Source organism: Pempheris klunzingeri, chromosome 14, assembly GCF_042242105.1.
Source record: "Pempheris klunzingeri isolate RE-2024b chromosome 14, fPemKlu1.hap1, whole genome shotgun sequence".
Lineage (NCBI taxonomy): Eukaryota > Metazoa > Chordata > Actinopteri > Acropomatiformes > Pempheridae > Pempheris > Pempheris klunzingeri.
This window is the reverse complement of record NC_092025.1, coordinates 10,902,582-10,921,152: the sequence shown is the minus strand read 5'-3', so window position 1 is coordinate 10,921,152 and position 18,571 is coordinate 10,902,582. Positions and strand designations below refer to the sequence as shown.

The 18,571-nt window shown below is 40.6% G+C and overlaps 2 protein-coding genes across 2 annotated transcripts in view; one reads left to right on the top strand and one right to left on the bottom strand.

Moving 5' to 3' along the window:
- il13ra2 (interleukin 13 receptor, alpha 2) overlaps positions 1 to 18,571 on the bottom strand; it is a 310,420-nt gene that overhangs the window by 17,317 nt on the left and 274,532 nt on the right. The window lies entirely within an intron of this gene.
- The window catches only part of LOC139212624 (disks large homolog 4-like), a 44,231-nt gene continuing 31,638 nt past the window's right edge, over positions 5,979 to 18,571 (top strand). The window contains exons 1-2 of the mRNA XM_070843098.1: positions 5,979 to 6,080; positions 17,070 to 17,231. Coding sequence (XP_070699199.1) covers positions 5,979 to 6,080; positions 17,070 to 17,231 — 264 coding nt within the window. The remainder of the gene's footprint in view (positions 6,081 to 17,069; positions 17,232 to 18,571) is intronic.

The following is an 18,571-nucleotide window of genomic DNA, read 5'->3' as shown; positions in this document are numbered from 1 at the left end:
GTTGAAGGTGTAACATGCTCGCCATACTTCATACATTATGCATAGCTCCAAGTCATCGCTGATGGTGATGACTCCATTCTGGCAAGTTAAATTTACACAGCTGGATGGTTATACAAGAGACAGAACCAGGAATATCAGATGTGAAACATTACAGTTTGCCAATGGAGCAGCCTGTGAGTGCTGCCATTGCACCTGCAGCAGAGGTGAGCCAAGGCTCTACCACAGGATCATGGGGGTCCAGATTTTGGGTGTAGCAATGTTTTGTGTATTTTACTAGGATGTATGAATCCCAGCGCTGAATTGTATGTCTATCTTTGCCTGATAGTTTGAGGAGTGAATTGCTTTGTTTTCACCAGCGCTCTCTGTTTTACTTATAGTAAATAATGTTGGCCGAACACATTCTGTTTGACATGACAATATTTTCTACCACAAACAGGTGAAATCAGATGTTCATGCCAAGAGAAATCTCTGCTTGACTATCAATAGCAGGTTCTGTGTAGGTGTGAATACTATAATTCTCACCTTGGGTGTTTTCCTAGTCAGTAGAGCTGAGGCAGCCTCAGGAGATTCCCAGTTGTGTTTGCACTTTGGTTGGAAGTTATTGAGGGCTGAAGACTAGAGGCTTGTTGTTTAAGAGTTTTTCTCATGAAATTTAGGTAGGTAACCCACTGTTTAGATTGACTTGATACTCAGTTTTCTTTGTGTGACAGGAGTTATTAATGCCAATGAATACAATCACCGTACAGTTTCATTCTCTGTAGGTTTGCCTACCAATAGTGTTGGGTTACCTGAACACAGCTAAAGGACACACAAACAAAGAAATAACAAGGACCATTTTAAGGCAAAGCTTGACTGTGCAGCATTTGAGATAAATTGTAGGGTGGAAACACATAATTTCTACATCACAGTCAAATGTGTACATCAGTTATTTAGAGAGAGTCCAGGCAGCAAAAAATACTGTTCAAAATGGCTCTGCCTCTTCCTCCATTGTCGTTGTCATGATTTGGATGAATCTCTAGTTCATTCTCAGCAAAAGACATTGGAGGTTGTGGGAAAATGTGGCCTTCAGTAACGTTACAAATGCACCATGAAGATTGTAACAAATCATTAAAAAGTAACTACATTCAATTTGAGTTTTCATTCAAATTTGCTTAATACTTCCCTGCGATGCAACATGCCTATTCCTGTTGATAATGCATTTACTTTTGATCCCTAAAAGCGTGGTATTGTTTGGGGGTAATATTATTGTTATTTCAACCAAAGCAGAGTTGCTAAGTCTCCATTGAAGAATGGTAGCCTGACAAAACTATGTTTTCATTCACATATTAATAAAGAATATGTACAGTCCAATGTAGCATGGGCACAAGAGATTATTATGAACATTTCATTTTAGACATTTACATTTTAGTAGCAGTTCCAACTCCAATGTAACCGTGAAGATTTTCATGTATTTGTGGTGGGGTCTGATAAGAAAAAATTACCACCACATCATATTAAATTGTTAGATAGAGTATATTTCCCTTCTATTAGTGGAGCAGCAGATATTGATCCCACAGACGTCTAAAATGAACTGAGATACTAAAATCATTGACATAAAGTGCATTCAAACTGTACACAGAGACATAAAAGAGGCATCAATGGATTTCTCTGTCGCTCAATCATATACTTCAGTTTGCATACAGTCAAATGTCAATGTCAGACCAGATTCAAAAATGGCCACCAAGGCTAGCAGAAGAGATGAGAAAAATGTTAATTAGAGCCCATCTTGCTCAACCCACGGTGTATTAGGCTTAGCACAGTTTCTGGCACTCAGTGACGCCGCTGTAACAGCCAGTGGTGAATAATACCAGCACTGGCGGCTTGCTCTTAGAGCCACAGTGCTTCTTTATATTCTCTGTGTATCTGAGAAACTACTGGCATGTGTCTCATTGCTGTCGCATGTAGTAGCAGCATTACGTACACAATCACCCGTGACAGAGGCAGTCATCTTATAGATACGGTGACCAGAATGCTGCTGGCAAGTGGACTATTTGTTAGGGATCTGCCACCCCCTGCAGATGTTGTCATGGAAACACTCTGGCTCTTTTGGGTCTCTCTCTCTCTCTCTCTCTCTCTCTCTCTCTGTCTCTCTCTCTCTCTCTCTCTCTCACACACACACACACACACACACACACTTACTCAAACAGACACACACACAATGCAGCATTAGGATGTTAATGCTATACTGAACACTGGAACAGCACAGTTCAGGTTTCCATGTGACTCCCACGCTTACATAACGCTGTAGTGGAAGGGGAAGCCACTTACAGTATATAATCACCATAGAAATTACACTGTATCTATGATGGCTATAGATAGTATTGCTGTCATATCCATCTTTATGTAGGCCAGTTACTTTCATGCTGGTTGATTGAAAAGAAAACTACTTAGATGTAGAAAGATGTGTACATTTTACATCTAGAAAACCATTTGTTGCATATGATTCTATATACAGGCTGGTTATGTTAAGAAAAAAAGCCTTTCAATGACAATGAATGTCTGTGAAAGGCACGTACTGTATACAGTCATGCCTGCGCTAACGTGGCTTCCCTCCTGCTTTTCTTATACAAGTCAGAGCTCTGTGGACTGAGAAATGAAAAGGTTTCTGTGCATTTTCACATTTATCATTTATCTAACCATGCAGTGACTACAGCTGACAAACCAGATGTATACCGGAGTAACTGTAGCAACAAAAAAAAGATGGAAAATATTGCAACTTGTAAGTTATTTTACCAGAAAATTTCTTGATGTTCCCCAATTCAGAACCTCTTATTTAAAGGGTCATTCTTGTTTGTGCTATAACTGTGTTACATTGTGCCTACGTGACTAGTATCAGGAGCTCAGACTTGTACTTTCAGACTGCAGTTTGATGTAAGGGCAACACACAGAGAAACTAATTTAAAGAGGAGTAGAGGGAAACGTGTGGAACCACCCTTGTGTGATTTTGACAAAGTGGCCAATTGCACATGTGTAACTCTTCCCTGCAACCTTTTTCACTGTAGTCAATGCTAGAGTTTCTTTTTAAAATACATTCACTGCTGCAATCAAGGACAGAGTTTTTTTTAGAAAGCAATATCCATGGAAACTGTTGTAGGTTTGAAAAGTCTTCAGTGTTCTTATGTCATCAGAGGCAAGAGGCAAGTATAAAATTAGATTCATATTTTGTAAAGAAGAGCAACGTCATATATCTAGGGTACTGAAAGAAGAGTGTGAACAAGGCTAAGACCACACACTGAAACACACACAGAAAATATTATGACATCAAGACTGAGGACTATTGATATGTATAGATTCAGGTAATTGTATTGTTGTGTGCTATGTTAAATGTTTTTGAATTGCTTACACCGATCTGTTATTTTATAGAGTGCTTTCTCGCTGTCTGAGTTAACTGTACATTACATTTCTCCTGAAAGTGACACTAGTGTACTTCACACTGTGTCAAAATTCATGACCTCCCTCTGTTGGCCTGTGATAATCCTGCTGATGTCTTTAGCACATTGCAGATTTCCCAGGATATCCCCAACTCTCTGTGAGGGTGATAAGGTCTGAGAAAAACAAAAAAAAAAAAACTATCAGCAGCACACTAGTGTATTTGGAACAGTCTGTGTATTCGATTTAACGCTGACGTCACCCGGAAGCGTTGAGCCCTGCGCCGCAGTCGGTCCTGAGATGAATGCACAATATTTAAATCTAGCCTACCTGGTTCTCTCGCTCCACCCTGTGGGCTCACCATGTCAGCACAATCACACACAGGAGGGGAAGGAACAAAACACAATTTAAACTAAATGAGACATTTATCTTGTGAAAAACATAAAGCCTCTACAAACATAATGATCACTGGTATGAAAAAAAAGGATGTTAACTATTATTGATGTTGCTAGTTATCTTGAGTGCATTTCTTTCAAAATACTACTTTTCTATTATTCCGTTTATTCTTTTTCTAAAATATTGGTCAATAACTATATAAGGTTTTGTATTAACAGCTGTGTAATTCTAGTAACATATAAACTATTTTTTATTCTTATCTGAGATCATTAATACTAAACATATTACAGGAAAATCACAAGGTGTCATTTAAATTTAAGTTGTTTATGTAAAGTAAAGCCACACTCATCAGTTATCTTATCACTCATTATCAATATGAACAGACAGCTGAGATCCATATCAGCTCTATGAAATAGCACTGAACACTTAAATCATTTTTGATTAAAAAACAAGGCTAGCACTTGAATTTAACTGTGTAAACTGTTAAATTAATTAAAAGTACACAATACCTGTGTATTGTGTACTTTTAATTAACTTAAAGGTCCCATATTCTGCTCATTTTCAGGGTCATACCTGTATTTGGAGGTCTGACTAGAGCACACAATACAACACATAATAATTAAAAGACACATTATTTTTGTCATACCAGTTTATGTTTTTTTAATCTCGCCTTCAACATCTTCGTGTTACCAGGAGCTGGCGTTAGTGAGGGAAAAACCAGCGGGGCAGCGAGGTGGCTTCATGATGTTTTCATTGGGAGGGGAAAGTCGGCCTGCTGAAGGGCTGGGGGAGGTCACATGATCAACAGATCCCCTTATGACGTCATAAAGTGAGCCAAATCTAAATGGCGCGTTTTCACACACATTTACTGAAAGATGGAGCAGGAAAACAAAAGAGAGGATGGTCTTTTGTGATAGTTCAGTGGTCTGCAGACACACTGGAGACACACATTTATGTTGAGGAGACACTGAAAAGAGCATTTTGCATAATATGGGACCTTTAAACTCGTTTAACAGCTCTTACATGGTAGCACGGTTACCTGATTTGGCTGCATATGACATGTCAGGGTCAAATTAAAGCAGCAGTGATTAGTGTAAATCAAAAAGCAAAACTAGTGAAAGACACACTACGGCAACAACACTGAGGTCTGTGCTTTTCTGTGTGATGTTATTCCCTTTACTTCCTTTAATAAATTGTTTACGAGTGCTTGTGTGTCTGTGTGTTTACATGCAGATCACACGTGCCTGTTAGTGGTGAAAGAATGCTGGTATTGAGAGAAACGAGGGCAAAGGTTCACTGTTGGTATTTGGGCTCCATTTATAAAACGCTGCAAGATGACAGAGACAAACACTGGCAATAACCGTGTGCCAGTGTGTCAACGAGTGACACAATCTGAGAGCAGGTACACGAGGACATTTCTGGAGCTACCAAGTGGGTTGAGTCCAGTGATTTGAAACACTTCAGCACCTCGGACAGCTCCTCCAGCACTTTTCTGTGCATCCAACAGGGGGTGCTGTAATCACACTGTACTGTGGTGGTGGTGGAGGCAGGATGTTTGATGTGGCCATGTAATATTTCCCACCTTCCACTGCCTCCACTGCGCTTGTGTTTCTATGCGTGTCTGTGCGCGTTTTAACTTTAAAACTACTACCGATATTACTGTCATGCTGCCGCAGGGAGAAACTGATCTCTGCGTTCAGTCTCTTCGCTGCTTCCCGTCGCGATTCCAGCTGCGCGTTGAGTACAAACTTTACGGTCAATCAAAGAGAGAGAGAGAGAGAGAGAGAGAGCGAGAGAGAGAGAGACTAGTGCAAATCAAACAAATCATGACTGATGCTGCCAGTGTTAAACCTTTGGACAACACGAGCAGCACGGCGACCGCTTTCCACGTGATAAACATGCATGATCTGAAGTTGCATAGAAACACGTCTGTTGGACCCGAGCACCGATACGGTCACATTTCAACCGGGCAGCCCGCCTGTTAACCGGCATCACATCACCGATCCCACCCCCCACCCTCCCCCCTGACACACACACACACACACACACACACACACACACACCCCCTCACCCTCCGCGGCTCTCGTCTAACTGAATCGTGGCTCTGAGTGAGTGGCGGCAGGACCGACGCGCTCTGGTCTGTGCTGGTCTGTCTGGTGTGAGGCTTTGGACTGATGTCTCTGCCTGTCAGGAATTTAAAGTGTCTGTCGCCGGTCATGTGCCAGTGTAAGGTCATCTGCAGCAACCGGACCCTCTCCCTCATGTTCGGGTGCAAGGTAAGCCCGGGGTGCAGAGCAGCCGACGGCTGCAGCAGCGACTCTTATCGCAAATGCACGATGTGAGATGTTAGTTTGTGCAAATATGTAGCAAAAAAAAAAAAAAAAAAAAGAAAGAAAGGAAAGAAAGAAAAGAAAATGAGATAGAGGCCTCTGTGGGAAATTGCGCGTTTATGTTTGTGCCAGTTTGTAGCTCATTTGGACCGCGCTTTTCTCATTACACGGCCGCTATAGTAATTAGTAGAGTGATCACACTCACCTACGGCTTCCTCTCTTCTCCATATGCTCTCAGGTACCAGCACATCACAGCATATTACCTGTATATCACAGCCTGCTCGGGCTTTTTCATGCTCGTAGATGGCCGATTTCCATTTACACGGAACAGGCGACAGCATCCCTGGCAGGCATGGTTGTGTTTGGCGGTGGCTCTTCTTTACCATACATGTTTACTGATATTTAATGAATGAAGCATCAATTACTATCAAATGGTTTTTCTCCTTAGCTGTGTGGCGGGTCACGTTAGGGCTAACCATATGGTTCACCATGCTGATTGGCCCCGGCAAAAGCACGCTGCATGGCAATGCTTTTGACCTTGGGAAGTGCACTTTATTGCTCAGGGCCACTTAAATATCATTCATCATCAGAGGAAGCTACACTGCAAGAGAGGCTTAGTGCCAGTTTGAAATCTGGTAACAAGAAAAGTGCCCCTGCGGTTTTCTATTGCCCACTGATGACTCTCAGCTCCGTATTATCATACACAGGCTGGTGTGTTAGGCTGTGAGCGGTTTTGATCTTTGTCTTGATGTTGAGTAAAAGATGCCTTCTCGGTCATTCATTCATTCATTAACAGATTGTCCATCACAACCCCACTGCCCCTCCCTCCCAGCTTCAGGTGTTTCCAGTATGGCAAGCCAGCACAGAGTTTCCCCACACATGGCACTTTAATCTGTTGGCTTTTCCGAGCCAAATCCGACAACACTGGTCCGCTCTGACCAGGCATCGTCCCTACACTTGCCAAAGTGGTGCGTGCATGTGTACAGGACTCCACATAATTCGTTTGTTGATTCAGCTCTGACATTGTGGTGTGTTTTCCATCATGTTGCGAGAATCTGATTCACTCCCTGCATTTGATTACGCTATTAGTCGTGAAATAGGTTGATATTGTTGTTATATCTAATTAGTCGTGATTATTTTTACATTCTGTCTGGTAGACAGGAAGAATTTCTATATTTGTGAGACGCCGGCGGTAAAATTAGTGTGGGTGTTTGCTTTCTGGGTTTCTGAAAGGGAGGTCCTGCTGTGCTAAATGTTCAGCATTACTAGCACAGATAATCCCATGTGTCCCCACGCCTCACTCCCTCCTGGCTCATATCTTCCTCCGTTTCTCCATCTGAGACACCACGCCTTCCTTGTGGAAAACATATTAAAATTCTCCTCCCACAGACTCAAGTTGCCTCCACAGTCATCATGACCAACCAGTGAAATGTAACTCCACAACAAACAGAGCAGATTTCAAAATGGGATTTACTCCTCGATTAAAATGAATTGTGTTTGGTTTGCAATATGTGACGCTTGTAGGTGAAGATCTGGCTTATAATAACGGGGCTCAGCTCACCTCAAGTGCAAATTACAAGCAGATATTTGATCTTTTGTCTTTCAAGTGTAAAACTTTTGCCATATTTGCATCCCCCTTTCATCCCACAGAATGTCTTTTGAATCATCCCAAGAGTCAAAATTAGCCCCTGTTTTGTTTTATTACAGTATATCCCTTCAACGTGCCCAAATACCTGCTCAGCACTGACATATTTCCAGCAGGTTCAGTAGCCCTCAAACAGCTTGTGCCCAGTCTGTTGCAGTCTCATGGTGGGCTGTTAACTGTGGGACTGTATTTGGCCACATCTTTGGGGATATACAGTACATGGCAGGGAAATGCTTCCACTGTTCCCTTATATCCTGTCCTTATTTTTCTATATATTTCCAGCTTAACCTCTCCAGGACTGCCATATGTTTGCTAAACATCAATGTAGCAATAGCTGCCACATGACTGGTCATTTCCCAAGGTGATTGTCCAAGGTTATTTGTTGGCATAACCTTTGTTCTCCAACAAAGCCCAGCACAGAGTCTCTCAGTCATCTTTAATTCAGGATCTTAATTAAAAGGGTCTTTATGTGGTTGGAAGCGTTCAGCAGTGCTTTAATGTGCTCTTTTATGCTTAATGCTCATTGATGGCCTCACAACATTTAATCAAGACAGACTGCCTCGTTGAAGTTTGTCTTTAAGCTACGATTCATTGCAGTGCTTATATTGAAGGCAATACAATGTAAACTAGCCAAAGGGTAGAGATTAAATGGAAAGTAAGTATTAATGTAATGAATGATTTACAACCTGGGGATAAGTGTGCCTTCATCTCAATATCGAGATCGATGATCACCTCACCCTGAGAATCGATCCGCAGACGTCCTTACTGGAAAGTAGACACGAAAACGACCTGCTGTCGCTCATTACCAGCCAACCAATCAAATGGTCAAGAGTAATGATGTAGAAAATATCAGCAGGTGATATCGAGGCAGAGGCGGTTTGCTTTGCTGCACTGCAACGTGTCTGTATCCCTGCGTGTCAAGCACTGGTTTTACATTACTCATCTTCACTGTAACTGTGTTTCTAGCCTTGCAAAGACACATTTCCTCCTATGGATTTGACCTATTTTATTCTGCTGTTTGTGTCATCTTCTGTTATTAAGAGCGGCGAGCCTCAGCCCTGACAGTAAGCTCGGAGAGATGCAGCAGCAACAATGTGCAGGAACAGATATTTACTAATGCTGTGTTCAGGTCTAAGACTGAACCATTCTAACATGCTCTTCCCCTCTTATCTGCCATCAAACACTGCAGCTGCTGTTGTGTAAGCAGAGGAAGTGCCGGTTGTGTGCATCTATCTATAAAAGCCACGCAAAAAATATTCATTGTAGTAATCAAGCAGATGTCGCTGGTAAAAGTAAACAGTGTCTTTCTGATGGGGTGTCAGTGAAGAGCGTTTCAGTAAGAGATTTGATGGCTTATTTGAAAAAAATCAAACTTGCTGTCACAATCCTTTACACAAACTAACAGAATTCAATCTGCATACTATTGCAAGCTGGGTTGCCTAGTTACATGGTCTGCCACTAAAAAGCTCGAGGTGAACACATAAAGCTGCAGACATGGTGGTGGGCTGCTTGAATAACCAATAGAAAAAAAACCAAACAAAAAAAAACCCTGTTCTAGCACCTGACACAGATACGCATCATCAACTTTTGACACCAAATTCAGTCTCAGTGAAGTGCTCAGACAGATTCAAGAGAACTAACCCTCCACGGCATCTCCATTCACAGAATGCAAAACATAAATAAACTCTAAAGGTGTGTTCAGACTCAAAACTCAATGTGAAATTTAGATGCAGGGTGACCAGTGGGTGTGAACAGACACAGTTTTGTGAATTGTGGCGAAATGTTTCAACATATCCATCTCAAGAATGTGCTTCGTAAACATACAGAGATGAGAGGGGGGGAAAAAACAGGAAGACACTGGAGGGAAAGAAAAAGAAGAAGAAAAAGACAGTTGTGGTTCTGAGATCAGTCAGAGTCTGAGCTGGACGCAAACCCACACAGATGTACTCCCACAGACTAGCTAGCTACAAAAGAAAGCTAGCTTTTGGTTTGAACACATATTTCTCTCCGAAAACCAAAAAGAACCACAAAAACCATCATCAGCATCCATTCTGAAAATACTGTTTTTCCCATTTTTTAAACTTTAGCCGTGGAATCATCCACTTATGTTTGTAGGTTGCAGGTGTATGTGTGTATGTAGTTGCTGTGTTGAATTTTGATATGAAGAGAGTCTGTATTATATGTGTTTAGGTCCATTTCTCAGTAATCCTAGAGGTAGACTTCTGATTTCTCTTTTTATTTCATGGATAGCCAATAGGGAACAGAAGCATTTTTCCAAGGTGTTGTTAACAGCAGTACGGAGGATACTTGGTGCTCTTGCACAGAGGGGGTGTTTCACACTTTTTTGCAAGCACTGCTGATGATCATGTGATAAAAGAGAACGCCCGGTGTTGCTATTACATGTATGTTTCTAGTGACACCATTAACCAGCCTCTCGGTTCTGTGTCTTAACATGGCCTCCACTCACATGTTTGTGTGTGTGTGTGTGTGTGTGTGTGTGGACAAAACAGAGGGCTGGGGGAGGGTTAATGCTACACTACAAGTGCAACATACATAAAAATGTATGTACTCAGCATAAAAATGGTGTGTGCATTCTTCTGTGAACGGAGGGGGAGGGGATGAAATGATCAAGACCACTGAGCTTTGTGTGAGTGTGAGACCTGTGAAATAGGTTCCACCTGACCTGTAAACTGCAAAATAATTTGAACATTTGAATTAATTTTTTTTTAGCTAATTATGTGTATTTGCATGTTAGACCGGACAATTATTTATGCTTTAACTGCTGTTTCATATTGTATCCCGAAAATGAAATATTTGTTGTTTTGGGTCAGTTTTACAGGGTTTAAGTCAAGATACACTCTTTTGTAAGCTATTTGTGTTTCAGTTAGATTCATGTAAAACTGTGTCTGATTAAATTCAGACGATCTGCCGTTTCTCTGACATATCATATAGCTATCGTTCCTTTTCCTGTCTTACAAATAAACATGACGTTCCTGTGAAAACAGGCTCCAGACAGACAAGATGGAAACCCTCCCCCCCCGCACTACCCTCAGCAGAAGCACTGCAGCCAAGCACCCACTAAGGCACCATTTACTGTATCTGTGACTCTAATCTGATTATTAAATTTGAGGATGATGCATCTGTGTGGGTCTTATCAATGATGAATCATCCCACAGAAATGAGATTCAGAACCTCATTAATTTGGGTTAGATGAACATGAATTAACAAGCGATGTTTAAGACTGAAATGTAAGGAAGACTAAATGTTGAGTTGCTAAAACAGTGCTGAGCATGTATCCAGGGAGTTTATTTATTTTTCATGGCTTTTCCTGTTTTCACTGTAGTAATAACAGCCTTCGGGTAGCGAAGAAAGCCCGACAGCACTTAGGGGATTTTATTTTTATTTCTAGAAAAAGTCTGAATTTGGTTGGGACAGTAATGAGCTTCAAAACATGCAGCAACTTAAAGCATTTTTACATGTTCGATCAAAGTTTCAGTTGGACAGTCTAAATTGGGCTTCTGGGAAGAATGGCCATCAAGGTTAGCTCCCTGTGGGAGATGCATGCACCGATGCAGTTGAGGTGATGCTCAATATGAAACACCTTCCCTCTGCGGCCGAGCAGCCCCTCTGCATTCAACAACCACCCACACAAACACCCTTTTGACACAAATGGGGGCGGTTGTCTTGTGCTGCCGCTTTTGGAGCTTGATTCATAATAATACATTAATAAATACATTCTAAATCTTAAATGGGTAAAAACATTCATGCTCTTCCGTCTCTGTATTTACAAATTACACATCTCTCTGTGATTGATGTGTTGTTCAGGTAGAAGCTTTGTATTTGCTGTTCAGCAGTACAAAGAGATTTGAGCGACTCCACCGAGCAGCAGACTTAAATTTGGGCAAAGGGGGGCGAATCTAGAGCGTCTCCATGGGGGGATAAGAAGCTCTTCATTGTTGCAGCCCCACTTTTTGATTTAGGCTGGATGGATTCTTACATTAAAATCCTTCCTGGTGCAGCTTTAAGCATTCTGCCCCTTGGTAAATGTAAAGTCTGTTGTTGTTGCAGCATACGTAGCTACAAGATACTAACACTTGTCAAAGTGTTATGCTGAAGCACCTCTGAGACTAGTCTGAAGTTAACATTGGCAGATGATGAGTGAATTTTCTGTTTTCTGAGGCTTACATATACATGAAAAAACTGTTGTACTGGTAGGTGTTGGCTGGCAGCAGCAGTTGTGATAATGCAAATGAGATGAAAGCTGTGTTTGAGGTTTGGCACTTGAGGAGACACATGAGAGTGAAAATCAACTGAGAAGGCAACAGTGACTGTATTTTGATGTGTTGTAGTCAAAAAGAGAAAGTTCAGATGACCATCAGATGAGTGTTGTGTGTTGTTTTAAAGGTGACGGGGGGGAAAGGCGTGAGGGTTTAGTCGACTATCATTCAGCAAGGTGTTCTGGCCCACATGCAGTATTTGTGGGGAGATTAATTGCTTTACTAATGAATGAACTAAAGCCTGAGCCCCGTTAATGCAGGTGATATATATTATATATGATATATTTTCTGTATACTTTTCTTTTTTTTAAGCAAAAATATGTCTCCGTTTTGTAATTATGTCTACACTGCAGCAAAGTAATGACTGATAGGCGTGATATCATTAAGGAGTAAGTAGGAAATACAAACTGCATGAGGTAAAATCAAAGGGTATGAAATTGGTTGAATAGTTGCAGAGAGACAGAAAGTGGCAGAAGGTAAAAATATTAGAAACAAGTCGGTATTTCATGTTTTTTTTTCAGACAATAAATTACTGTTTGTGTATTCTGGATGATTATTCAAATAAGCTGCCAGGTTTCAGACAATATAAAGGAGACATGTGGTTAGTGTTTGGCTCTGTGTTCAATTTAAACACATCCTTTAAACGTCTCTTTGTGAAACTGATTTAAATTCGGTTTAATTCAAGCACATTTACCTGTCTGGATTTACTTCATTGAGCCGTATTGTACTGCACACAACTAAATTCCAGCATATGGTTAATTCTGACAGCGTCACACAGATTTAGCAACCAGCATAAAATCCCTCTGAGTTCATCAGAGCAGCAACTGTTCAAATTAATCCATACACAGAGAAAATGGATCATCATTAAAGAAAATGCAAATAGATGAACTTGAAAAAGCTTAAATTCTGTGCAGATGCAGTGGGGATTTGCCGCCTTCAATTTACACCTGAAGAGCTTCTCATGGATCCTGTAACACCTTCCAAGTCAAACGCATTTGCAGTCTAAGTTTCTTGGAAATTATACGCCTGAGAGGTGAGGTTAGCTTTCATTCCATTTCCTAATGCACCGTAATTTGAAAGCTCAGGCTCGATCCTTGAATTACAAACTGAGATGATGACAGATAGCATTTGACATTTGCTCTACACTGAGTCATTTAACCATTAAAGGAGCAACTTATTCAGCCACTCAGTGTGCAGATCTCATTATAGAACAGGTGGGCCACCAACTGCAGCTGCACACAGCACAGACTGTCCTCATATTGACCTTTACAACTGAGTAATTCCTTAAAGATGTACTGGAATCCTTCTACGATGATATACTTTCTTTTTTATAATTCATTTCTGCAGTGCACTTCTGAGCCATCTGAGGGAGGTTGTTGATATTACTATTAATGTTACACTTCATGGTTTCTGCGGCCTCCGTTCTGCAGACGACTGCCCTAGTAACTGCTCTTAAATGCACTTATTTTGTCTCATTCATAAAGTCTTAAAATGTGTATTGCTTTACTGATGAGTGGAAATAAAGACAGTGATGCATGATGAAGCCTGTTAACTCTGCCTAACTGCATTTATGTGGTCTCATTTATTTAGTATCTAACATGTTCATGTTTTCAGTAATGTGCATAAAACAAAGTTGTGATTTATCAAACATATACTTCTTCTTCTTCTAGATGATATAAGGTGGTGCAGAAATGACAGTTAAAATGATCTGGAACAAATTTGCCCTTTTTACGATTCATAGATAAGGCCAATTGTGAATTGTGGACACAGGAGTGCACGTTATGTATTGAAAGAATTCCTAAAAGAATCAATGATTAAACAGTTACTAAACACTTAACACCCTTTAAGAGTCTATTTAAAAGTAGTGAAACTTATCTCTTAATACATGCTAGGCAATTGTATGTAAAACATCAACACTTTTACACCCTTTAATTGCTGTAATATTGGCATTTCGAGGTTTTATAGGACTTAACTGAGACAGATTAAAGTAGCCCATATGATCAAAGTTAAGGCACAATTTAAAATCATACAAACAGTAAATGAGAATATACTGCAGAAATGAAATGAAAAAACATAGAATATTATTGTCAAAAAAGGTACAAATCAACAAAACCCATGTGGAGTACATTTCAATGTAATCGTTCAGGCATGCTAATAGATGATACAATGTCACTACCAAAATGTACATCAAATAAGTGAAAATGAGAGATTCCAGACTCCTGACATACAAAATGTCCTTAAAAAGGCAGGTTATTCAGATGCCATTTGGTGAGGCTGATATTAGCAAGTGTGGAAATACTGCACTTTCAAAGGCCTTTAATCAGACAATATTACATCACACGTGAATTAGAGTGAAATTGTGTAGCTCATGTGAAGTGCTGCAGTTAGAGCCTGGAAACGGTGCTAATGTAAGGGCTGGAAAAATACTAACTTCTGCTGCACTAGAAAGGTAAATGATAAGGTGTCATTATCTCCTGCTGTAATTCATCGTCTTTGCTCTCAACAGTCAGAGCTGCTCGCTTTCATTTTAGTCATCTAATCGGGGGCTGGTTAACACCTGGAGCACCAGGCGAGAGCAATGATGAGTGATTAACTAGCTGGAACACTGTAATGAACTTTGATGACACCAAGGAGTTCAGTGTCCCTTTAGTGACCACACTTTGCCTCTCAGTGATGTTGCTGCTCCTTTAACTTCATCTGAATCCATAGCATTTGCATTTGCCATAATTCAGCTCCTCAAAGCAAGACGTGTTCCAAGAAGCAGCTTTTTAGTGGATTTATCAGACAGTATTCATCCAAATGATTGAAACCTGGACGCTTGGACTTGTTTGTATCCAGAAAGACCCTTTAACATATCTTAACATATCTTAAGCGTTCACTGTCACATCCCCCACCAGAGGGACAGAAGGCAACATGGCAGCATGAATGTTGGTCATGCGGGAAAGGGGGAGGCGGTGGAGACCAAAGTGCCGAGGGCTACTTTGAACTGTGATTCACGTAATTTACAAATGTATCTGTGTTTTTCGTTGATGTTTTCTGTCCTTGTAGAGTTTACTGATATAGAGTGGACTGAGATTAGTTAATTAACCAGCGGTTGTTCAGTTCTGTATTACACTGTGTATAGGTAATTGGTGGTATACAGTTACATAATGTTTAATCTATGTTTACATTAATGTAGCAATGCCCGCCTCTGCAGTGCTTCATCAAGAAAAATCAATTGTTTCCTGCTTACCAACCTGTAATTATGGAACCGTGCTATCAACAACTATTCATTTTCTCTCTGGTCCACCCTATGCTGCTGTTTTCTGCTTCCCTTTATCGACAGTCTCACTTTTTTCATTTTTACCCATCCCCCTCACTTTCTCCTTTATCTTCATCTCTATTTCACTCTCTCTCTTTCTTGCTGTCTCAGTGTAATGTGATCCAGGACCTATGCTGGCAGCCCCAACTGTGGCACTGCAATCTCTGCTCTGCTCTGGTTGCTAGGCAGCCTGTCTGAGACAGGGCTCGGTGATGCACCTCCCTCTCCGCCTGCCAAAAAAAAAAAAAAAAAGAAAGAAAAGAGAGAGGGGAGAGTGGCAGAGCTGGCCATCAGGCCATCAGCCAAAATTCAGATGATCCTTCCAAATTTCTCAGTTTTCAGAATGGGCTGCTTCACATCTGCAGTGCAGCAGAGCATACTGTGAGCCTGGGGGGTTGTAGGGGAGTACGGATTTGTAGCGAAAACACAAGCGCTAACCCACAGGACAGTGTGGCAGATGTCCACTGTGATGCTGCCCACCTTCTGATATGCTTGTGATGGAAAAAGCTGTGTGCAGATTTTGTGTCATCACGCCTAAAATGAAACCTACCATGTGTGGCTAACACAGTGGGCTGCTGGCGGGCTGCCCAGGAGTGGGATATCGGTAGGGGAGTAAGGTTACTAGGAAGAAGCTGCATGATCTGCTAATGTGGAGCCACTATGAGTCATTGCTCTGATTGCTCCATGTGGCTGTGGAGGACGATCGCCTTGCTCAAAGTACAATGGCAATATTTCCAAGCCTCCTATGATGTCTTCACTTTGCACTTGTAGGTGTCACACATGGTATGTGATGTACAAGATTTACATATAGATGCCCACATTTGGTTAAAGACGCCTCCGTAATGGATATACTGCTCTGTGTCCTTGGTGAGGAGAGTTTGTCATCTACACCATTATGTTTAAAGAGATGAGACATCAGTGAAAGGTTAGCATAATGAGGCTGACAGTGGATTCTGTGTGTGATTTAAACATTGTCAACCTTTTAACATTTTATAATAGAACACAATCAGCAAAAAGCTGCTCCTTATTAGGGCTGCAAAAAAAAAAATCTTCCAAATGAACAGGAATTTACGGGTAATAGGAATAATACAGAAATATATGGGTTATTTACCATGTCATGTGTAGATAGACACACATTTTACCATATCATATGGAGTCATAATTGTAAACGCTTCCAAAATTGAAAAAAAAAATCAACAATGTAGTTGAGTTAAACTTAATTAAATGAGCTGACTCATTTAAGATTGTATTGAACTGTCACTGAACAACAAAAACATATTCCCTGTGACCGCAAAAACAAAAAGCAACTGAAAACAGTTTGCTTAACCCTCTGAAGACAAGGCCATTTGTTCATGAGTGTTAAGCATGAACATGCACAAAACTAGCAAATTAAACTAATGAGGAAAGCCATGAAAACTGGAGCCAACAAACTTATAAGTGAAAAGGAGTGCGCTGCTCAATGCAGTACATGGTTACAATTAAACAGGTGTACTTTTAACCAAACCATACTTAACTTAAGACCTATTATTGCTTTTTATGTGCATTTTTCCCCAAAGTTCACCATTAAAAGGTACAATTTTCTATTGAAATAGTGCAAAATTCCCACCCTTGGAAAATGTCTGGAAATGTATCGACCATTTGCGACCCTACTCTTAATACATGAGACCTGTCTGGACTAACAAACTCATCTGGATCTGTGTGTGTTTCTGCAGAAGTACAGGTACCAGGATGAGGAGACGCCCCCCTTGGAGCACAGCCCAGCACATCTGGCTCCAGGAAAAAGTGCCGAGATGCTTCATATGAGCGACAAGAACCTTGCAGCCATGGAGGCCATTCATGGCTACACACCGCACACACATATCTCTCCTGTCAAGGTAGGACGCGCGCACACATTTGTGTAAATTTATGTACGTCGTCGATCAGTGTGTAACACTATTACAACAGCACACACTCAGCTGCCCAAAAACCACACCACGTGGGTCTGCTACTATGTTAGAATAAACACTTACTTCATAGGTGAGCCTACAGCAGCATATTGCACACAGCGATGTGGCTACAGTATATTCAGTGTGACATCTGTAACATCAATTTTGACCTGATATTCAAATAGATTGTGAACACTCTAATCAGGTCCATCAGAGATACTTCACATTTCTGCTGCTGATCAAAAGCACTTCAATAATTTGCCTTTTCTAAATGTAGCTACTGTCGAAGTGGATAACTGTATTTATTGGATAAGTATTGGTGATAACGTTTCATTACCAGTTGGCTGTTGATACAAATACTAGGTCTGAAATCCCAAATTCAATCACCAGACAGATTTATAGTGATGGTAATGTGGTTTCCCTCATTCGAATTGGCTTTACTCAAACACATAACATCCTCTAAGCTTGATACATTTGTAATAAGGGATCATTTAGCTTTAACTGTGGTTTAAAATAATGTGTGGTCTGTTTTGAAAATCAAATTCAAACATATACACTTAGATGGGAACATAATGTATTTATGATGAAATCTGACCTTTGGCACCTTTAAGTGCCAAGAGTCAACCTCACTCCTGCATTAAAATGTATGTTGGGCAATTTAGAGCTTAACAGCATTAAATCAAAGAGAAAGTGGACACAAGATCCATTCAAGGCCGAGTTATCTGATCACCAGATCAATTCAGGATGTGATCAGAGATCAGTTTATCCCAGCAGATTATAATGTTTAACAGCAGCAACGATTCCAGTTTCCACATTGAAATAAAATCTCTCATTACTGGTTCTGTAAATGAAAAATTATAACAACAAACAGCTTGAAAGGTACATTTAGTTGCAGGTACGGAACCAAAAAAGAAATAATTGATGCATATAGTATGCTTTTGTTTATTAATAAATTACTATTATTATTACTACTATTATAAAATCATTATTATAATGCAATGAGATTGATAATCTGTCATTTACTGAAAGAAGACTTTGACACTTGGAACAGCTCAGATTATTGTATTGCTTATTTACTGTATTCATTTAAGACACATCTGAGAAATGAAACATCTGACGCAGACAAACAAACCTCTATAAGAGCTCCATGAGGAGGAGGAGGAGACACAGATCACACTGGTCATGCAGTCAAAAGATACAGCTGACATCAGTAGGAATATGAGCAGAGTCTCGTTGCCTGGAGTGCATTAATGAATACATACTGTAGCTACAAATGCAAGCAGGTGTAA